General features: G+C 49.1%; 9 protein-coding genes across 9 annotated transcripts; 4 read left to right on the top strand and 5 right to left on the bottom strand.

Moving 5' to 3' along the window:
• Nucleotides 1-209: 209 nt before the first annotated feature.
• Nucleotides 210-4,841, bottom strand: N7457_003580 (GTP-Rho binding exocyst subunit SEC3; the record flags this gene model as incomplete). Its single annotated transcript, XM_057174625.1, has 4 exons — nt 210-463; nt 520-2,236; nt 2,298-4,489; nt 4,667-4,841. The coding sequence occupies 4 exons, from the start codon at nt 4,839-4,841 to the stop codon at nt 210-212; spliced, it is 4,338 nt and encodes a 1,445-aa protein (XP_057034776.1).
• A 703-nt stretch (nt 4,842-5,544) lies between these two features.
• On the top strand, nt 5,545-6,816 carry N7457_003579 (nucleolar and coiled-body phosphoprotein 1 family protein; the record flags this gene model as incomplete). The annotated part of the gene is made up of 2 exons (XM_057174624.1): nt 5,545-5,583; nt 5,653-6,816. The coding sequence occupies 2 exons, from the start codon at nt 5,545-5,547 to the stop codon at nt 6,814-6,816; spliced, it is 1,203 nt and encodes a 400-aa protein (XP_057034775.1).
• Nucleotides 6,817-7,450: 634 nt separating this feature from the next.
• N7457_003578 (uncharacterized protein) lies at nt 7,451-9,286 on the bottom strand (the record flags this gene model as incomplete). Its single annotated transcript, XM_057174623.1, has 1 exon — nt 7,451-9,286. One exon carries the CDS (start codon nt 9,284-9,286, stop codon nt 7,451-7,453), a length of 1,836 nt encoding a protein of 611 aa, XP_057034774.1.
• A 1,078-nt stretch (nt 9,287-10,364) lies between these two features.
• N7457_003577 (cytochrome P450) lies at nt 10,365-12,033 on the top strand (the record flags this gene model as incomplete). The annotated part of the gene is made up of 3 exons (XM_057174622.1): nt 10,365-10,697; nt 10,722-11,811; nt 11,897-12,033. 3 exons carry the CDS (start codon nt 10,365-10,367, stop codon nt 12,031-12,033), a joined length of 1,560 nt encoding a protein of 519 aa, XP_057034773.1.
• A 447-nt stretch (nt 12,034-12,480) lies between these two features.
• On the bottom strand, nt 12,481-12,990 carry N7457_003576 (mitochondrial 37S ribosomal protein mS37; the record flags this gene model as incomplete). Its single annotated transcript, XM_057174621.1, has 3 exons — nt 12,481-12,579; nt 12,650-12,729; nt 12,861-12,990. 3 exons carry the CDS (start codon nt 12,988-12,990, stop codon nt 12,481-12,483), a joined length of 309 nt encoding a protein of 102 aa, XP_057034772.1.
• Nucleotides 12,991-13,278: 288 nt separating this feature from the next.
• On the top strand, nt 13,279-14,896 carry N7457_003575 (DnaJ family domain-containing protein; the record flags this gene model as incomplete). The annotated part of the gene is made up of 2 exons (XM_057174620.1): nt 13,279-13,653; nt 13,715-14,896. 2 exons carry the CDS (start codon nt 13,279-13,281, stop codon nt 14,894-14,896), a joined length of 1,557 nt encoding a protein of 518 aa, XP_057034771.1.
• A 158-nt stretch (nt 14,897-15,054) lies between these two features.
• Nucleotides 15,055-15,792, bottom strand: N7457_003574 (uncharacterized protein; the record flags this gene model as incomplete). The annotated part of the gene is made up of 1 exon (XM_057174619.1): nt 15,055-15,792. One exon carries the CDS (start codon nt 15,790-15,792, stop codon nt 15,055-15,057), a length of 738 nt encoding a protein of 245 aa, XP_057034770.1.
• Nucleotides 15,793-18,063: 2,271 nt separating this feature from the next.
• Nucleotides 18,064-19,326, bottom strand: N7457_003573 (uncharacterized protein; the record flags this gene model as incomplete). Its single annotated transcript, XM_057174618.1, has 1 exon — nt 18,064-19,326. The coding sequence occupies one exon, from the start codon at nt 19,324-19,326 to the stop codon at nt 18,064-18,066; it is 1,263 nt and encodes a 420-aa protein (XP_057034769.1).
• A 943-nt stretch (nt 19,327-20,269) lies between these two features.
• On the top strand, nt 20,270-21,511 carry N7457_003572 (uncharacterized protein; the record flags this gene model as incomplete). Its single annotated transcript, XM_057174617.1, has 1 exon — nt 20,270-21,511. One exon carries the CDS (start codon nt 20,270-20,272, stop codon nt 21,509-21,511), a length of 1,242 nt encoding a protein of 413 aa, XP_057034768.1.
• Nucleotides 21,512-21,650: the final 139 nt, after the last annotated feature.

The following is a 21,650-nucleotide window of genomic DNA, read 5'->3' as shown; positions in this document are numbered from 1 at the left end:
AGTAAATACGAAACCCCTGAAACGCGATAAACTGAAGCCTCGAACCAGTGGGTCAAGACATGCACCAATGAGAAGATCCAGGGCCCGTACATAGAACTAAATATGGAGCCATACGGAGTACGGAGTACATAAAAATCATGATCATGAGCATAAATAAGGAAAAGAAAAGGAGTTTGCTGGGGAATAGAATTAAGTTCGATACATTCATCTCATTTCCGGAACATGCTAAGGGTCTCTTCCTTGCGCCAGTCCAGATCCAGTTGGCCCTCATAGACTTCTTCAATAACCTGTCGCGTGCGGTCGTATATAGCCTCATAGCGGTTTTCGCATTCACGAAGAACCTTGACAACAAGACTGCGACTAAGACCAGGATCGTCGGCATCGCCAAAGTGCTTCTCAACACGCTTCTTGAGCATTTCGATGCCACGGCGGATTTCTTTGTTGTCGTGGGGGAGACAATCTTCTTTGCCACCATGCGGGAGTGGCTGGCGCGGGTTGCGATATCAGTCGGGTTGCCACCTGCAGCGAGGAGGTTGTCAATTGATTGCACGAAATCAATGAGTTTGCCGAGTGGGCGGTAGACGATCGCATCGAGGTATAGCTTCATGTGCTCCTGGAAATCCTGATGGGCCCGGTCGACCCAGCGTGCGAGCGCGGGGATGTTGTGCATATCCACTTCCTCAATGTAGTGGTTCATGTTTTCAATGAGGAGGATGTGGTAGTTCAGAATTTCCTTGTCTTCTGGATCACCTGCACCCGCAGCGACACCCGGAGGTTGACCGGGTGCTTCCTTGGCAATAAACTTGAGTGACTCCCACATCGCACGATTGATACGGTCGTACGCCTCATTGACGTTGGAGCGAATGTCACAGAACGCACCGGATGGGGATGACAGCATGCTTTCTACTGCATTGGAGAAGTTGGGGAACACCCGCATGAAGGAAATCACCCCCTTTCTCTTGTTCACCTTGACTTTGGTGTCCTCAATGCCCCGAATTTGTTCATCTACAAATCGGTTGAACAATCCCATCAAGCGCGAATGGATTTTCTGCAGTGCATGAAGGATGAACTCTTGATTTGTGTCATCAAAGTCATTCATGGCAGTCTCCACCGCATGGAGGATACCGATTCCTTGCAGAGGATCGGCCTGCATCGCCCAATCCACCATGCTCTGCATGTCATTTGGCCAAAAGGAGTAGACCTCATCCATAATCTGCTCGACTCTCTTTGCCATTTCCCGATCGGGGTCATGCGACTGGTTGGCAGAGAAATCGGGACAAATACGGTTTTCCGGAATAGTGGCAGACACTATGTCGGAATAATCGGCGGTTGCAAGGGAATCGAGGTGGAAGAATCGAACAATAAAGTTCTGCTCTTGGGCCATCATTCTCAATGTCTCCCGCAACGTGCCAGCGAATGCCTCAGATGGTTCAGCCCTTCCTTGCTTCTTCCCACCCGAAGCCAATCGAAGCCCAGCGGCAGCCCGCACCGTCTTGCCTCGGCGCACAGTCAGTTTCCGTGCAGCCATAGTAAGGCCCTCGGTTTCTTTCTCTTTCTCTTGATGTGTGAAGAGGAGTTCCTGCTCATCTCCAGTTGGTTTGCGTGCAGTTTTCTTCCAAGCCAAGTTATTATCGCGGAATTCGCCCTGGTATGAAGGCTTGGACTGCTGTTCATAGAGACCAACAAGGCTATGCCACTCTGCCATGCTAACCTCCTTAGCAAAAAGCATCATGGCACTATACCGCCAAATCTCTTGACGGAAGTTTCCGCGCGCGGCACTATCCAATTGGACAGAATCTTTATCGCCATTGGGAAAATCAATCCGCTGTTGTTCAGCCATTTTGAATGCAAGGGCCATGAACTGTTGCAATCGGTTGAGGAACAGAATTGCCATGGAACGATATTCTTCCTTCTTTTGCTTGATGGCACGCATCTGACCAATCTCGGTATCAGCGTAGACACCAACACTAGCATCGACTTGACGCTTCTTGTTTTGTCCAATGTCAGAGTCGATCGTAAGCATGGCTTTATACAAGGTCGACAGAGCGCTTTCGGTGTCCCTCAACCCATCGGGATTGCTCAAAGAAGCCTCCTTGAGGGGCCCAAGGTCGGATGAAGAGATTGACAGCGTCTTTAGAAGAGTTTGAAGTTCGTTTTGCAAAAGCTTTTGATTTGCTGTTTGGACCTGCAGACCCTGGCCCTGAGCTTCAATATAGGCAACATCCTCGTGAAGAGTCTGCAATGGTATCTCGTTAGTGGACAATATGTAGGTAGTATTTTGATATTCCAAAACTTACGTTCAGTTCATGAGAGTAAAGGGTCAATAGACCATCCAACTCATCACATTCCTCGATCGTTCTGTCAATCAAGCTCGCCAGTTGTTCCACCTTTCCTTCCTGCTGTTCAAGGTTGCCAAGCCAGCTGGTGGCTTCGACACGGCCAATTTCACGGCGAACATCTGCTTCAAGGTCTTCAATCTTCTGTTCGTCCGCCAATCGTCCGTTCCAGCCCAGGTCAGTGAGAATATCATCGAAATCGACACCGCGTCCGTCGAGAATGTTGGGATTGATCCCGAGAGCCAGGCAATATTTTATGGTGTGATCCTCACGATGTCTGCGACGACGTCCTTGGGCTGCGGCTGCGGGGGATGGGGTTCTTGAGCGGTCTTCAACCGTCACAACAACATCAGTGAGCTTCTCCTGGGAGACCTCAGGGCTTTCGACCGGGGCCACCGGAGTCTGCTCAAGGGCTGGCTCCGTAATTTCTACAGTCGGCGTTCCTGGGTCTTTAACAGGCGGAGGGGCATTTAGTTCTTGTTCCGGCTTTGTTGCCAATGGGCTAGGCGGGGGATCTGTTGCCGATCGGGTAAGGGATGGGGCTGGAACAACGCTCGTGATGCCATCGGGACCCGCGACATCGACTTGTGACTTCTTCGCGGCTGCCAGCAGTCGCTCACCAGCTCCACCTGCTCTGGGTTTGAAAGCACCTGCAGCACTTGCCGCCTTTCTCCAGGCGCCTGCAATGTCTTTGCCTTCTTTCTTCTTGACCATATTGACCATAGGACCAAGACCCGGTCGATGCGGCTGAGATTCATCAGTTTCTTCGACCTGCGCTGGGGTAGCTTTAGATGGCGACTCTGTGGCAACGGGGGCATCGATAGGAGACTTTTCCTGAGGCGGCTGAATAGGCTCTTCCGAGGCCAGGTTCGCAGCCAAAATAGCGGCAGGCTCTGCAGCCAGATCTTCAATTCCAGGCGATGATGACGGTTCTCGAGGCTGTGGAGAACTACCGGCGGATAGGGCATCTGGTATATGTCTCTCTTGAGAGACATTCGACTGGGTGAACGGAAAGGCCTTTTCACTAGGATCGCGTTGGGGAGACTTTGGTCCAAAGCTAGGCGCCGGACGTGGGGCTGTATCCCCACGTTCATTATTGTAGGACCCAGCGGTCGTAGGACGAAGTGTATCGTTACCATGCATAAACTCCGGGGCCTTGTTTGAGAGTGGTTGGGTGGCAAGAGCTGGTGGTTTGGCACCACGATCCTGGCTACGACCAGTAGATGGACGAAGCGAATCGGGAATACCGCCATAGCTGTTGGCTTGTGCTGCAGGAGTTAAATTAGGAGGTGGTTCTGTACCTCTCGGTTCTGGTGCTGAGCTAGGAGGTTTTGTGTTTGCTGTCATACGTTCAGCGGCGCGTGGAGGGGGTTGTTTATCCACATGCGCCCCGGCAAGAAGCGACGAAGGAGGGGATTTATGCAGGTCAAAGGGAGATGGCGCCGGTCTGCTTTGTCCTGTAGATGGCCGAGAACCGGTTGATGGTCGGGACATTTGCTCCCGGCTCTTTTTGACGCGGAGAGTGGGATCTTCAGAAGGGTTCCTTTTTGGCTCCCGAGGCCCATCGCGACTAGTATCATGTCCTCTGTAGGACGGTTGTAACGAAGAAGGGACTGCGCTGTCGGAAGACGAAGGCATTGGACCAGGTCCCCTTGGCGGGGGGCCGCTTGAGGAACCGCCTGCTTGTCCTGATTGCCCATGCTTTGCCAGCATTTGTCGCTCTCTGTCATCAAACCCGATGAGAATGGGGACCTTGCCATTAGTGTATTTTCTGTAGATCTTGACCAAGCTACCGATGAAAAAGTCCTTTTCCTTGGCAGTCCTAGCATGCCAGTAGTATGGCTTTCCAATGATGACCGTAAATCCAACATTGCCTGCCCATTCCTTCTGTTGCTGCTCCCCTGATGTTTTCGGCACAAAAGAGGCGAATGATTGAATTGAACTCAAGTCGTCAAGCATCCAGGTTTTTCCGATGGAAAAGGACCCATCGCCATTCTCTCGAGCTTTATGCACGCGAACTCGGCCTGACTTCCGGACCGAAATAATAATGATTCGGGGTTTCTTGTTCTCCGGCGGCCCATTTGGCGGGGAAGGACTGGACGGATGCGCCGAGTCTTCAGTGATACGAACGTGGGTGATATAGGACTCCAGCACTAGATGTAAACATTCGAGTTAGAAAGGATCACAAGCAAAGGACCTCTCGACGGGGCAAATGCGATCTAGACATGTACGTCACTTCTTTCGCAATGCGCTGGCAAGTACAGCACCATTGACTGAAGCTAAGGTGCGAGGGCGGGGCTGAAAGGAAATAAATTGATTGTAATACGTACGGAGACCTTCTTCGTCTTTTTTCGCGAAACAACTATGAATGATCCGCCTCTTCTCATCTTCAAAGGCGTCCCCTCGTGACATAGTGCTGGGGCTTGAGCCGGCATCGGACTGCATATCTCCACGACGTGGTGGCAGCCCTAGCGGAGGACCGCGGGGACGATCTCTGCCATTCATTGTGGTATCTTTCGAGGGGCACAGAGCTCACTTGTGGATAGTCGCAAGATCAAGGGGACATGGTCGGGAGGGTCGGGATCGGCGACGCCACGACGCACCACGCGCGAAAGGAATTGAGATCCGTTAAGCGACAACGTGGTTTATGCGGGGGATGATAGCAAGGTACAGGGTAGTGAAAGGTATGGTCCGAACTTATGCTAGAGGCCAGCGCTGAAGTTACAGCGAATTAGCTCATCAATGTGTTTGGGGTCGCCGAGTGTGGACACCAAGGCGGAGAGCTTGGGGCGGAGTATTGAGTTGATCCGGGTTGGGCAACGCTGTAATCAGCACTTGTAATCTCAGGGCCCAGATGTATTTTGAGGTGGTTTAAGCTTTGATTGAACATATCAACACGTTCCCAATATTGCATTTGTACTTGCGTTTACTATCTATTGAAAGCCCAGACCAAAGTCACGACTTCTACCGAGTCTGCGCTAAACCTCATCGAGACGCGCACATAGTCGCGCGTCTACAACAGCGGATATTCACCAATCAGAGTACACCAAGTTGTGACCAATCACTATGGGACTTGGTACTCACCGCCTCCTTTATAGTTTTTTTTTCTTTTCGTTCGTTTTTGGTCCTGGCAGATTATTTCTAATTAGTCTCTTCTTGCCCCGGTTTTCCTTCTTTCGTTGCTCAAACGAATCGTACAGTCGCTATTATGGCAAAAGTTTCTAGCAAGAAGACTTCGGTCAAGAAGGTACGTTCATATCCCCGTCTACACATCTGACATGCAATAGAAACAGCGCTGACGATGCCCTAATTTCAGACCGCATCCCCCAAGACTACCAAGTCCATTCCTCCTCAATTGATCGCCTCAGTCGCGGCTTTTTTGGCTGAAAATTTCCCGGAGGCCAGCGCCGCATTCACCCAGGAAGTGACCAAGTCGGGCAAGAAGAGCGAGGCGAAGAATGTACCCTCTCTCTTGGAGCTCTTCCAGACTTCTGAGCAGGGATCTAGCGTGAAGAAGGCTGCTAGCAGTAGTTCTTCCAGCTCAAGCAGCAGCTCCAGCTCCGATAGCGACTCGGATGTTGAGATGGGCGACGCTCGTTCGTCCTCTTCGTCGTCCTCGTCTTCCAGCTCCGACAGCGATGCGGATGATGAGGACGATGAGGAGTCCCCCGCTGCTCCTACTCCCGCGCCAGCTCAGAAGTCTGCTAGCTTGAAGCGCAAGGCCGAGTCTAGCAGCGAGTCTAGCAGCTCTTCCGACTCTGACTCGTCCTCCTCGTCTGAAGATGACAGCCCCAAGGCCAAGAAGGCCAAGATCTCCTCCAAGGAGTCTTCCTCTTCGTCCTCTTCGTCCTCTTCCTCGGATTCCTCCAGCTCTGACTCCGATTCATCGTCGAGCTCCTCTTCATCGGACTCGTCCTCTTCCGACTCGTCCTCCGACTCCTCTTCCGACTCTTCTTCTGATTCCTCCTCTGATTCCTCTTCCGACTCTTCCTCCTCTGATTCTGACTCCTCCGATTCTTCTTCCGAGTCCGAATCCGAGAAGGAATCCAAGAAGGCGCTGAAACAGGCGAAGAAGACTCCTCTTCCCCAGTCCGACTCCAGCGACTCCGAATCTTCCTCCGGCAGCACCGTCGCCCCTTCCCCTGCGGCCGAGACCAAGCCTGTTACCAAGGCTGTTGAGGCCGTTGAGGCCGTTGTGACTACTTCCTCCAGCGCCAGCCCCGCCCCCGGCAACGGCCCCGCCAAGAAGAAGCACGTTGGAGCTCGCCCCACCCCTCTGGCTCTGCTGAGCGAGCTGCCCCATGACCACCCTTCCAACGACTACATGTCCTACGCCTACGCCGACCGTGCCTGGAAGGACCTGTCCGTGACTCGCGGCAAGGGCTTCACCAAGGAGAAGAACAAGAAGAAGCGCGGTTCCTACCGCGGCGGCCCCATTGACATTGGCCCCGCCACCACCTCTTTCAAGTTCGAGGACTAAACAACAACTCTTGCTTTCGTGACACAACCTATTTGCTAGTCCATAATCTCAAGCTATCTTCAGCACATAATTGGCTTCAGCACATTATTGGGAAACTTGCCATCAACCCCACAAAGGATCCCCTAAAATTGGGAATTTTGTCTTGGATGTCGCGTCGCTGAAGGGAGAATCGCTTTATCTTGGCCATTACTGCAACTCCTGCAGTTTGACCAAGGTTCAGTGCAATGGATGAAAATGCAGATTGGCCTCCTCTCGCATCATGTTTTACCACTTTCACTCAGCACGGCGTACATGGAGCTATGGACAAGGTCGTTGGGCCCAAGATTTGCCAGTGATATATACCTCTTTTTCTTTATTAGCTTACATCAATCAAAAGTTTGGGATACCTAGGTATTTCCTCTCCGAATTCTCATTGTATTTGCAATGTATAACAGGAATGATGTCCATTGATACATAACATAGACAAGAGACAAGATATTCATGCTTGCTCGGTCAAAGATAAAGCATGAATATATTATGCATTTGCAGGTTCAAAAATACTCATATTCTTTGAGATCTAGCTAGCAACAATCTTCGCAATCTAACTAATTTTTATCAAATTTAAGATAGTGTGCAGAAAAAGGAATCCTCCATGTCAAACCCTAACCCGACTCCTCCAAGCCCCAGGCTCCTCCAAATGCTCCCACCTACAATCCCAACCCGTGCGCTGCCCGGGAACTACATCTCCAGGCGCAAGATCCCGGAATGCGCGCTGATTCCTCAGTGTAGAAGTAGTAGCATAGTCATCAACATCTGGGCGCTCATAACCCGCCAAATTGCACACCTCGGTCGTCTCTGGGAAAGATACTGCACCGGGCTCTGAATCCGTATCTATGCCCAGGGCTAGATTTTGGCTGTACCAATCTTTCCTTGAGCCTAGCAGGTCATCCGTCGATGCAAAATCGAGTTGGACGATTCCGTCCACAATGCCTGTGTAGACAGTTGGCGATGAGGGTGAGGGCGAGGACATTGTGTATATGGGGCCGCGGTAGGGAAGTCTTGGGCGGTTGCGGGATCGGGGGGGATTTGGGCGTGGGAATGTAGGAGGTGGAGGATCGGAGAGGAATAAGGAGAAGCCTTTTTGGGGGCCGGGATGTACTTTTGTTTTGGGTGCAGTGTTTCTATTTTTGCTCTTTGATGTGGTTTGTGTACTTTGCGCTTGCGAATCGGGTATTTGTGCATCAAGGTAGTTGTATGTGTTGCACATGCGTAGGTCGAAGACCTTCACCAAGGCCTCACCACCAGCTCCAGCAAGGAAATGGTTATGTCCAAAGGTATGGAGGCTGTATATGGGATTGAGGTCTGTTACGTCTTCGTAGGCGACTTCGTAAGGCCTTGGGGAACGAAGGTCGTGGAGTCTGACGGTGCAGTCATCCCAGGCAGCAAGGAAGACCTCCCCAGGAGAACCTGAAAGGTTATGTGTGTTTAGAGGTTCAATGGCGCCAATATTGGCTTTCGCTTTGAGGCCTGTAGACTCGGTGTCCAAAGAGCCGATTCCAATTGTTCGATATGGAGACACACCGTCTGGAGTGATTTTTGAAATCATCAAGGACCTTTCTACCTCACCCGTTCCCACTGCAACCAGCGATGAAGATAGTAATTTGGAGTATTTATTTCGTGTCCCGATTTCCGGTAACAACCATGTGAAGGGTTCAACTTCCTCCTTGTCCGTCTCGGTATGGTAGAAAGCAATGGACCCATTCTCAAAATGAGCGGCCAAAGTAGGGTATATATCCCTGCTCAGGTCTGTTTTATCCAGTCTGAGCCCATCTGTTTTGAATTTGTGCTTGTATTCATAGGCTCCTTCGTTGGGAGAGATGGCAAGGTGAGCAATATCGCCTCGAACCCGACCGAAGATCAGATGCTCCACGTCTGGATCGTTGCTATATTGCTTGCCCGAGGACAAAAGATGCAGAGAACAAACATCATCATAGCTGCTCACATGGTCAAGGTCATTGAACAAGAGCCAGTTTTCTTGCGAGTGGGCGCCAGTTTGTTTGATCCTCATCACCAGCTGGTTACCAGCACTCCAGGCAAGAACCTCTTTCCGATCCGCCCAGCGCTGGCCATTCCAGACCTCATAAGAATCGATTGCAGGTCTGTATCCAAGAGTAGGATTGTCTTGCCGAATCACTTCATGGGAACCAATTTTGGTTGCAGTCACAGGCGGCACGACAAACCGTCCGATAATGGCTTTTCTGTCCAGGGCACGGGACCTGGAGGTCAGGGCTTGGGCTGCATCTTTCCAGAAGGGCGGTATCTCGGTGCTTGGGAACCTATTTCGCACAAACTCTCGAAATATACGGGAATCTTCAGCGGTGATAATCTCGTGTAAGCGATGACATGTCTGGGACAAATGGGCCAGTGCGTTGGCCGTAGGTAGATGGGTTGCAATGTGGTATATGATCTCTGGCGGGAGCTCAAATAGCATGGTGAAAACTCAACGGGAAGAAATAAGAAAGAAAGAGGTCATATCCCTCGTGTCCATGATTCTTTATTTCTGCCACTTTTATCGGTTTATCGGTCTATCAGCTTATCGGTGTGCTTTGGCGGTGTTGGCGGTATTGGCGGACTTGACGAGGATCTCGAGATATGTATAAAGATACCCATTTATTCCGCAGATCAGAAACTCGATTTCCTCGAAATTTGGCGGTCATAGGATATGAGGCTCACACATTGTAGGCATGCTTTATATCATGTTGGCAATTTGATACAAAAGTTGCCCTTCATTTGCCTTATGACGTATATCCGAGCTTCAAGGCCACTTGGATAGTTCTGAAGAGCTGGCTTGTTTTTGCCCCATGAAAGCAATTGGCCGAATCATGTAGCCTTTCCCCAAGAGAAGAGTTCAAGATATATATGGATTTCAACATTAAAAGTAGCCTAGAGGCAGATGTGTCGTGCTTTCTTATGTGCAATGGTCGCCTTATCTTTCCTATCTCTCTTATCGCTTTCGCGGGGAACAGGATTGACGTCGACACTATTCACACATAGGGATATCCATATGTGTAGGTACCTAGGTAGTTATCTATACTGTCTTAGCTCTATGCGCTTGTTCTTTCCCTGGGCCTGGGCTCACCGCATCCTGCAAACCTTAGGACCTTCTCCGAGCGGGGGAATTCATTACCTAACTCTTTAACTCTTCGCCGTCGGCAAACGCAAAGAAACGAATCAGAGTGAGTTGAACCCCGACGATATGGAGCTGGGAGGTTAATCCTGCACCACCTGTAATACACGGATGAATGTTGGCTGGGCTAATAATTAGCGGCATACTAGCTTCGGCGAGCTCCATTGTATACAAGCCGGAAGCTCGGAGGGGTCCTCACGCCAGGGTTTCTTATATCTGCCCAGGTACCCTCAAGGTATTAGTTACCTTCAGATTCAGTGGACGTTTCGTTCTTCCCCCTTCCCCGTGTCTTCGTCCGCAGGTAGCCCACCCGAAAGGTCTGCAAGCCCCATAGTGGAAGCCAATCGACCACGGTGAACGGACAAGTTTCCCGGCATTCAAAATGGTGTTCTCGGTCACTAACACGGTGGCGGGGTTTCTCTTTGGTTTCCTCTTCTACAAAGCGGTCATCTATCCAGCATTTGTCTCCCCACTATCTAAAATTCCCAATGCACATTGGAGTGCTCCCATATCTCCTATGTGGATGCTATGGAGACGATTCACAAGTCGGAATAATCGGACAATTCAGGCGGCACACGAGGAACTTGGGCCAATTGTCAGACTAGGACCATCGGAGATTTCAATCAACTGCGTGGACGGAGGAATCAAGTCAGTTTATACTGGCGGGTTCGAGAAACATGACTGGTATCCACGAGTCTTCGCATCATTCGGGTTAGTATGGATGAGAATTGGCTCATAGGCAGAAAGATTGCTTACCGTTGAAAATAGAACAGTGAGCATGTTTACCATGGTAGACAGCAAAACGCATTCGATTCGGAAAAGGATGTTGTCCAACATATACTCGAAATCGACTTTGCAAACATCCCCTCATCTCCGGGTAGTTTCAAATGCAGTCATCTTAGATCGACTGCTGCCGATCCTCGATGAAGCTGCAAGATCTTGCAAATCAGTTGACGTGCATGATCTGAACCAGGGGCTGACAATGGATTTTGTCTCCTCCTATCTGTTCGGTTTGAAGAATGGTACCAATCTCCTGCAGGACGCTTCAGTTCGGAAAAACTGGCTTCATCTTTATATGTGCCGAAAACCGTTCGAGTTTTACGCGCAGGAGGTTCCGTATTTGGATGGATGGCTGCGGCGTATTGGTCTTCGCGTGATCCCAAAGTATTGCGATGATGCGAATAAAATGCTTGATTCTTGGGCTCTGGACCTGTGTGATAGGGCTGAGCAAATAATCTCCTCAAATGACCCAGGGGTCGAGCCTATTGTTTACAAGCAGCTGAAACAATCGCTGGACAGGCATTCTCTAAAGAATGGACAAGCGGAACCAGATATGGCTCAACAACGACTCGATATTGCTTGCGAGATGTATGATCAGCTGACTGCAGGCTTTGAAACAAGTGCGCTTGGCCTCACATATTTGCTCTGGGAACTCTCCCGACATCCTGAAGTGCAGAATAGTCTCCGGGAGGAGCTACTCACTCTTGATCCTACTGTTTCATACCCAAACTCAGCAGGCTTGCCACCTGCCAAATCAATCGATAAATTGCCACTATTAGAAGCCATCGTGACAGAGACATTAAGACTACACGCTCCGATTCCTGGCATTCAACCTCGAGTAACGCCATCTCCCTCTTGCACTCTGGCTGGGTATGCAGAGATTCCACCCAATACCAGAGTGAATGCACAAGCCTACTCTCTACACCGCAACCCGGAGGTATTCCCAGAGCCAGAAACCTGGCAGCCAAAGCGTTGGCTGGAGAATGAAAACTCACCCGCTGATCTGGAAGAGAGAAGGAGGTGGTTCTGGGCGTTTGGAAGCGGAGGACGTATGTGTGTGGGAAGCAATCTTGCGCTACAAGGTAAAGATTGCATTGCTGAAACCATCGAATCATGCTGATGACAGCTTGACAGAAATGAAACTGGTCGTAGCAGCGATGTACACCAATTTCCGCACCACCATTGTCGACGATGACAATATCGAAGCGATCGATGCTTATACCGTGAAACCGACAGGCGACAAACTGATCCTTAAGTTTGAGTATGTTTGAAGAAAGCCTTCGGGATGAGATCCACAGGCTGCCACTCTATAACTTGCTCTATATGAGTGGGATTCGCCCAACTCCACTGTGATTGACTACGGTCAATCGTTGACCGATTGGCTGGCGAAAGGATATATGAATCTGTAGGCGAAGAAAGAGATCCAAAGTACCTACTCAAGTAGATACCCATAGACGATAATCATGAAATAAGAGTATAATCAATTGTTCTGACAGGTGATTCCACATCCCACGTTGTATACTGTACATATGAGTAAAAGCCAACTCCCATAGCCTCTGATGCAAAATAAGCAGACCAAACCAGCAGATGCTGACAGAGGCCAGAGTATTCGCGTAATATTGTATCAAAAAGAAACCCAAAACTCCAGGTGGACAACTCGCTTCTGCTGCCAAGTCCGGATGGATAATCGCGGACAATCCAGTTGTGCAAAGAACATTTTAACCAAGGACACCGTCCTTCTTGCGTGGGCCAACAACCTTGGGGTACATTCTCATGAGGTGGTAGTTGACGGTGTTCTTCTTCTGCTCCTTGGATTTCTGTATGGGGATGATTCGTTAGAAAGATGTCGATGATAAGGGAAGAGAGTAGTGGTGGGTTTGAACGTACAGGTGCGTCCATGCACTTGCGCAGTTGAGCCTCGAGGGCAGCGCAGCCCTCAGCGCCGTAGCCGGCGGAAGCCCAGCAGTCTGTGAGGAACACAATGTTGTCAGCAAGCCGTTCTCAACTATGAGACTCAAGGTACTCGGCGTCTGGAATGCGAAGCCCGAGCGAAAGGAGTGACTGGGTCAATGCCTGGGCAGGACAAGAGCAAACATACTGAGCATCGAGGACATCACTGTCACGCAGGGGTTCTGCTCATTCTGATTCGGCCGGCGAACACGGAGGTGGTTGATGGTGTTGAGACGCATCGGGTTGAGCCGGGTGGAAAGGGAGCCTTTGGGAGCCATGGTGGGCAATTATTGAGGTCTCCGATGGAAACTCGACAAATTGGCTGGAGAAAGAGTAGGCAAAAAGCCTTGAAACGATCGTGGCTGGATTAACGATGGGGAGACTGGCGCCGGCGACGGATCTTCGACAAACAAAATCCGAAGTTTCGACTCCGCGGAGGTGGATGACTAATCTTGATCGCGCCTCCATCAGAACGTCTACCTCGAAAGCTTGCCACCTTATTCAGAGGCTCTGTACATCTTGATTTGGGATTGTAAAATTGTTGCGTTGGCAGCAGGCCACTTAATATGACTGGGCGATACGGTTTGCCATCGAAACTCCGCGGTGTTTCTTCAATATGCACCTTTAGAGCTCCCGTAGCTCCCATATACCGGCGGTTCTCCGCAGCATGTCAACTAAATCAAACATCGCCCTCGTCTTCGAACAAGACAGAAAAGAAGGATGGAAAAAATGAAACAGAAGGGGAAGAAAAGGATAGCCCGATGGGTCGTCGTCTGGCCCAAATGACCGAAGATGCGATGCTAGAAGGCGGACGATCTGCGCGCCGCAACATCGAGCAGGCAGGCTTCTCAGAGGAGTTGAAGAACCAACTCGCAGAACGGCTAGCTGCAGCTTCCTTTAAAAGCGAGTATGCTGCCGCTCACTCCATAGTTGATATGCCGGTATGTGATTATCGCTATGTCTTACTGTCCCGCGACTACTAACCCGATTCCCTTATCGCAGGCAGCCGCTGGACAAGGCACACGGGAGAATGCCGCTGCTCCTGCATGGACAGGAACAGAGCGCGTTGAGGACACAACCCTGCGCATGCTGGATGACGCGAGTAAGCCAATCCGGATGCCTTACAAAATCCCCGAGCCTGTCACTTTCAAACCCTCCCCGAAACCCCCAAAGTCTCCTGGACATCGACTGGCCCAAGCGAAAGAGCGCACTTCTACCTATACGCTAAGCCAGGCTCCTGGATTTTCCGAAGAGGAGCGTGAGGATATGCGCCGTGAGATGAGGGAGAAACTATCTCCCGGGGCGCATGCCATGCCAATCTCCCTTTCAGGTCTCGCGTCCCTCGCAAACGAGCGAATCGAAGATGCAATTGCACGCGGGCAATTTAAGCAGATTCGTCGTGGAAAAGGCGTCAATACCAAGACGGATCATAATGCGAACAGCGCGTTTATCGATACAACCGAATACTTTATGAATAAGATCATCCAAAAGCAAGAGATTGTTCCTCCGTGGATTGAGAAGCAACAACAACTTGGCATGGAACTGAGTCGATTCCGCGGCCGTCTTCAAGCTGACTGGCGCAGACATGCTGCAAGATTGATTGCCAGCAAGGGCGGGTCCTTGGACGTGCAAATGAAGCGAGCAAAAGCATATGCTGCAGCTGAGACTCGGCTAGCAGACAGAGCAAAGTTGGAGGCTTCGTTTAAAGAAGATTCATCTGTCTCAGATATCAATAATGATGGTCGGATAGTCTCCCGCGCAGAGTCATCTAAAGAATCAATTGCCAAAGACAACGAGGAACCATCGGAAGATCTAGCTCATCTTCCACCATTGCGAGATCCAAGCTATCTCGCAATTGAGCGTTCCTATCACGAACTTTCCGTGAAACAAATTAATACTCTCACACGCTCATATAACCTGCAAGCTCCATCGTCCGCCCACAAACCATATATCAATCTTGATCGAGAGCTCAACGCATGCTATGCTGCGGTCGCGCCTGAGCTAGCAGAAGAAATCAAACGCCGAGCAACAGAGCGTGCTCGCCCGTCATCCATTGTTCCGCCAGTTTCCTCGTCCAAAGTTGGGTCACTAGGCATGGGACAGACGGTACAGGTTCATGAAGAGGATCAATCGAAGGGATATGGTATGAAGCAACTGTGGCGCGATCTATTTACAAAATCCTGAACATAAAAGATAATAAAATAAGAGCTTTCCATGTGCTCATTTGTCCACCTTGTACAGCCATGGAATAACTAACAATACAGCAATAATGAGTCAGTCTCTTTCGTACACGTTTTCAGTCTCCTCAAATTTCCTCCCACTTAACCTGTCAGTCTTCAGCTTTATCCTCCCCGGGTGACGGTTGCCAAATGTGATCTCGCATACCAGAAGATGTAAATTGGTTGAATGACAAAGCCGCAGATGAACATGCCACCACACATAAGAAACCCATGCCAGAGGATGAAAGTCGGAGCATCCAAGCCCCTCGTGGCAACCGCGAGAGCAGGCAATCCCAGCAGGAAACAAAGAATACCGAGTACAAGTACCAAAAATGCTCCAGCGAGGTCAATCCAAAAGGCGCGCCGAGCGTTATGTCTGACTTGGACTGGATTCGGCAGGTGAGGGGAAATACTCCGCATGATTACCCAAGTGAAAGTAGCACGGATAGTTCTGTATATGTAGAATATGAAAAGGCCCAGGGCGAGTAGCAAGAACACCAGTCCGATGCAGTAGCCAGTGTCTAGTGAGACGCCGCTGTACATGCCCAGGTACCCATCCTTGGGTAGCCAGTCCCGACATATGCCGTAGGATCCATTCGCGTATACCCTTGTGTTCGAGAGGAAATCATCGGCAATCATACTGGGGGTTTCGTCCCGTTTGTGCATGGGGATAATGAAATGATGCCAGGGGATCTTGGGGTAGCTACCGGGCAGCCAACCGGCTTGCTCGAGGTCGGAATCGCCGAAAGGGAGACGCGAGATGACTTCGAGGTCCCCGATCCAGATCTCGTTGATGGCGTTGCCTTGATCGTAGAAGTGGTCTGATTTCACACCATGCACTGCGGAGATCTTGTTGCCCATTTGTGTTTTGGCTGGTTTGATATGAGCTGTTATATAGATATAACTAGCAGTAATAGTAACTGACCTAGACTGCGCAGGAAGACTCTCGTTTGTATTAATGTTGTTGGATGAAATGATGCTTTGATGCAGTGGTAAAAGTAGTGAAATGTCCAAGTTGGCTTGTCCGACTTTCTGAGGGCACGTCATTCATACTCATTGGAAGGAGCGTTGGATACCCTCAAGGAGAACCTTATACATCTTTCAACCCTCATTTTAGAGTCTTCCCAAAAGCGAAGAGAGGGGGATTTTCTGGAAAAACGGTCATATCACTTCTCTCCGTTTTGCCTTCTGTATCTCCCCCAGAGGATTGCTCTATTGTAGGAAGCCAGCAATCAACGAAGGGGAAAAAGGACGCAGTATGAGCTTCTATATAGCCTCTGTCAAAATAGCCTCCATAGAGCTAAGTATGTGGACACCTAGAAACCCTGCTATCCCCCTTTTGATCTTTTCCAAGGGACCCATGGAAAATTTGAAGCCATACATCATAAGCTAACTCACGAGACGCACGCGATGCCACTATATTATTACGCATCGAACAACTCCCAATCCATATAGCAACCTTCGAAGCCAAGAATCATCTCTATCTCACCTCAGTTAGTCCATCTCTCATCACTTCAACCAGCAAATTGCCTGAGCATCCTCTGCTTGTTGTCATAAACTTAGCTTTTGCGTTCTTATTGATCAACCTAGCAAGGTCTGGGTTCGAAACATGCCTGTAGGCAAACCCAAACATCAAAGGTTTATCATTTATTTTCGTACTCTCACGAGAGAACAATAGATGTGACCGTTGATCGCTGACAAGCATTATATCCTGTATCCTTAAGTAAAGGCATGGCAGTTCTGGACATATTTGGGCATCCATCGAAAAGAGAGAGGTATGGATCTCTGGAGATGCTGGCAGCTGAGCTTAGACAGATTAAGGTAAAATTGATCGAACAAGAGAGGAAAAAACATTTGAGGAAATCTATAAAAGAGATATTATGGGCACACGTTTTTGACGACCGGCATACCTTTGCTCATTAAACCCACTAGGTAGTGGCCATTATTATCAAAACTGCTATATTCATCGTACTAGGCGTACCAGGCGCTTATAAGATTCTCACCACTTGCAAATTTCTCACCACTTATAAAATTCTCAGCACTTCAAAATTCTCACCACTTGCAAATTTCTCACCACTTGCAAAATTCTTATCACTTATAAAATTCTCCCTACTTATTAACTTAACTAGATATTAAAACTTTCCTTTATCTTATACCTTTTATACTCTATATAGATATAATATATTAAAGGTACCTAACCTTGAAAATTAAAATAGGGAGAATTTTATAAGTGATAAGAATTTTGCAAGTGGTGAGAAATTTGCAAGTGGTGAGAAATTTGCAAGTGGTGAGAATTTTGAAGTGGTGAGAATTTTGAAGTGGTGAGAATTTTGTAAGTGGTGAGAATTTTGAAGTGGTGAGAATTTTGTAAGTGGTGAGAAATTTGCAAGTGGTGAGAATTTTGAAGTGGTGAGAATTTTGCAAGTGATAAGAATTTTATAAATGCTGAGAATTTTGCAAGTGGTGAGAATTTTACAAGTGGTGAGAATTTTGCAAGTGGTGAGAATTTTGTAAGTGATAAGAATTTTATAAATGCTGAGAATTTTGCAAGTGGTGAGAATTTTGCAAGTGATGAGAATTTTGAAGTGCTGAGAATTTTATAAGCGCCTAGTATGCCTACATACAGAGTACCATGTACATAGGTAGGTACCTAAGTAACGATTAATATAGCGGTTTCAATAATAATGGCCACTATAGGATTTAATTAGTAAAGGTGTGCCGGTAGTCAAAAAGGTGTGCCGATAGTACTTCCTCCGTACCTAATGTAGGTACTCTGTACTTCATACTACTCATCTATAAAAATTCAATATTCGTCCACAAGCCAGTCCCTCTTAACAGAAGTCCTCACTTGATGGAAGGAATAGAAAATAATCTTGAACTAAGACCTTATTTCTCAGCGCTCACCATCAGTACCTATATAACCCGTCTCCCACACTTGAATTGCCTTTCTAGCTATATCCTCAGTTTGATCGCTATCCCTCGAAACAGACAATCAATTCTTGAGACTGGACCCCTTACGCTCTCACCTGCATATGCAAATCGAAGGATTGTGAAGAGATTGGATGCGGATAAAAAGAAGTTCGCGAGACTCCATGCAGAACATGCCAAGAATTTGGAAGCTGAGGAGCTGGCTCAGTTAGCGGCATTTGAGGTAGTTGCGGCGGACTGAAACTCCTTCAAAGCCGACTCGAATAGCTCCAGCCGTTGTGCTAAAAGGGCATTTGCATCCATACTCCGCTGCATACAGCGCTGCATTTCTTGATTTTGCGCCTTCATACTCTCTATTTCTTTCAGAAGATCCGCATTTAACCTGCTCACTCGCTCAATTGTATCCGGAGGTGAGTTGTCCGAGAGGAAGTTCTCCGAAAGGGAGTTGTCCAAGAGGAAGTTGTCCGACCTGGAATTATCCGAGGGGGAGGTGGCCAGGGGGAGGTTTGTTGCTGGGCTTGGGAATTCACGGGGGATTGAGGGAGTATCGTTAATAGGTGGTACACCGGCATCCTGAATTACTTGCGCCCGTAAAGGCTCGAGAATAATCTCTGAATTAAGAGGCCAAATTCCGCAAGATTTAAAGGCCGATCGTATAGTCCTTTGCGTAAAGACCTTCGATCGTATATCCCCAATAATCCGGAAAAAGTCTCGTTTTTGACTGGCAGTTCCATCCCACATAACAGCCTCATTATTGGCCGTACGCAGATAATGCGTTAGGTATTGGAAAGGCTGGCCATCGAGGGGCTGGCAGATTGGCGCAGTATGTGGAATAAACCAGATTGGAAGAATGAAATTGGCCTTGCAAAACTCCATAAATTCGAGGCTGATGTGGGATGGACGATTGTCCATCATCAAAACTCTCGGTCGGCCAGAGCGTACGCGAGTTTTTGTAGCTTCATTAAATGAGCGGAGCCACTCCAACGCAGTTTCATCGTTTACCCAGCCAGTTGGTGTAGTTTGAATGCGAAAATTCGGGATCTGGATTGAGGTATGCTGAGTCTCTTTCACCAAAAACCACGGGAGCATCGCCCAACCATCGGCAGAAATGCATTCAATACCGGTAATAAACTCGCTGGTACTCTCGTTGCCGATTGTAGGGTTTGTAGAGCCAGAAAGGATGCCGTTTTGGGCCTCGCCTTGGCCAATTTGGTAACCAGTTTCGTCCCAATTGAATATCTCATTTGGTTGGATATTCTGCGTAGCAAGCATCTCTGAGAAATTGCGAAACCAAAGCGTGAGTCGTCCAATATCCTCACTATCAAGCCGGGATTTTTCTTTGATTTTTTGACGGCCGTATTCGCGGCCATATTGGGGCTTGTACTGTAGTTTGGATGGTAGTCTTTTGATGAAGCGGTAGACCCAATTATGGCCCACAGTACGATCTGAACCCGAGCGATGCAACATGCGATTTGCATTAGCCTCTAGGTGTACTGGAAGGGGCCGAATATTGGCCAAATGGAGGTATTCGATCCATTGTATAAGAGCCTTCTCTTGGATTAGACTTAATACTCTTGATGGATGATCACTAGTCTCTCGCGTTTTGCGGCCGTGAATGCGGCTATAGAGCCTACTATACGGAACATCGAATTCTCGCGCCAACTGACATATATTGGTGGTCCTTTTGTGATTGTAAGCTTTGATAGCTTTTTGAATTCTTAGTTCCGTTCTTCGGGCTTCTTCCCGCGTCATTTGGGAAATATATGGGATTGATGAAGTTGATGTAGATAGGAATTTTTCTTGAGAGGGACAGCTCGCAACCGCTAAGGCCAGGCCGATCATCGCAACTGGCCGCCTTTGTTCTGCCACTGGAATCCCTACCGCCCAGAGTGGGAGTTGTGTACGGAGTACCTACTCCATACTCCGTCCACCAATGTCTGTAAAGATGTAGTATAGGTCTTTTCTTTGGGGTTCATAGTGAACAAAGCACTCCATGATTCGAATAGAATCAATACAGGACTTTCTAAACATAGAATCCTGCACGGAGTAACTCTAGAGCTATTCTCAGATAGGTTGGTTGGAGGGATTATTGGCGGGAAGTTAGGGCTTCTCTCCGCTGTGAGTGGCCGCCGCCAAGTGACGATCGTGCATGAGGGCGCGTATTTGTGACCAACGACAGGCGAAGGTCTGACTGCCTCGAGTTGCACCGACTTCTCTTCACTTCGTCACATTCTATGCTCACCTCTTATATGCACCCCCTCTCCTGCCGCCCCATCACCTCTGTAACATGTATCACCCCAATTCCTCGTGTGAGATTCGTCTGATGTTTCGAAATGTCGATCAGTGACTGCACTTGCTTTTGAAATAATCCTAATTCCCCTCTGATCTATCTTATAAGTCGGGTGCCAGAATGTCTACCCTGGTTGCCTTCTTTCTGCGTGTTTGTTTGACTCTCTTAATAGCACATATCGGCCCAGTGCGTGGGGCCCAAGAGAAGATCGAACGTGAAGTCAACTCAGCTGCACCTCGAATAGTGGATAAACCACTGCTCGCAATTCAAATTGGAAGCATTGTGGGTGCCTATGTGATCTTCGTCGCTGTCCTCCTAGCTCTACTTATCTTCGTCGGTCGTCGCCTGCGTCGAACAGTCCAGTCTTCCAACTATACTCTGCATATGGAGATGCTGAAGCCTGCCAGACCGACTGTCAGCATTGATCCCAGTCCAATTACTCCATTGTCACACAACCTCCCTAGTCCCAAGTCAAGTGGGTTCAAGTCCTGGGGCTCATTGAACAGGAGTGCCAGACCTTCCCAGCCATCCGTCAACGGCAGCATGTTGACCATCGACGAGTCCATCGTTGCAAACGACCGACAACGAGCCCAGCATGATATGGAGATGCTCTATGCTGCGGTCATGGAACACGACGCCCAAAAGGCCTCGGGGATTGATCTGTCCGTTCGGGAACGGGAATCCCATTCCCAATCCCACTCACCGGACAGTCAACTCACAAACCCATTCACCGACCGTGGCTCACACGTATCGGACAGCTCATTGGCGCCATTGAAGTCCCCTACCAAGGGCTTCAACAGTTCCCGCTTATCCAAACTTTTCAACTCAGGCTCCCGCGCTAATCCAGACCCGAGCAAGCTGCGCTCGCCGCGTCTGGATATTCGCAAACTACCCATATCATCACCAGTAGCCTCGCCAGCAATAGCTACACCCCAAGCTTATATACCAGAAAATCCACCCCTTTCACCGCGGATTTACAACCCCGGTCCTCCTCCAGTGGTGCCAGGACAACAGTCGACCGGGCCGATCATGCCCGCCCCAGGGCGTGCCCGTGCACCGGCACCTCTGACGTTGGCTACACCTTCACCTTCGTCTTCTTTGCCTTTCCGTGAGGCGTACCCACCACAGAGTGCCCCGGCAACCAAAACTACCATCTTGGAGCGGCCACTGAAGAACCGGGCCGGACCTCTCACAGGCATGGCCACACCTTACAGCCCTTACATGCCGTTTACCCCTGTGACGCCGTTTACTCCCGGGCGCACTGTGACCAAGCGACAGCGGAAGCGAGAGGAACGTGGAAACGGACTACAAGTACTGAACGAGGACGACCTGGTCCAGAATGACGATGCCATCTGGGGGTAAGCAAGAATGACGCAGCGGAAATAGTTCACATTGGAATTAGGCGTCGAAATTGGAAACGGTTACGCATCAACGCATCTACAAAGAGAATGTTCACACATATATACACTGGCTGTATAGTTTTATCCAAGAATCTAATATC

The sequence above is a fragment of the Penicillium paradoxum genome (genome assembly GCF_028828445.1).
Source record: "Penicillium paradoxum strain IBT 22861 chromosome Unknown utg000003l_segment0_segment0, whole genome shotgun sequence".
Taxonomy (NCBI): Eukaryota; Fungi; Ascomycota; class Eurotiomycetes; order Eurotiales; family Aspergillaceae; genus Penicillium; species Penicillium paradoxum.
This window is presented reverse-complemented; position numbering and strand designations above follow the sequence as displayed.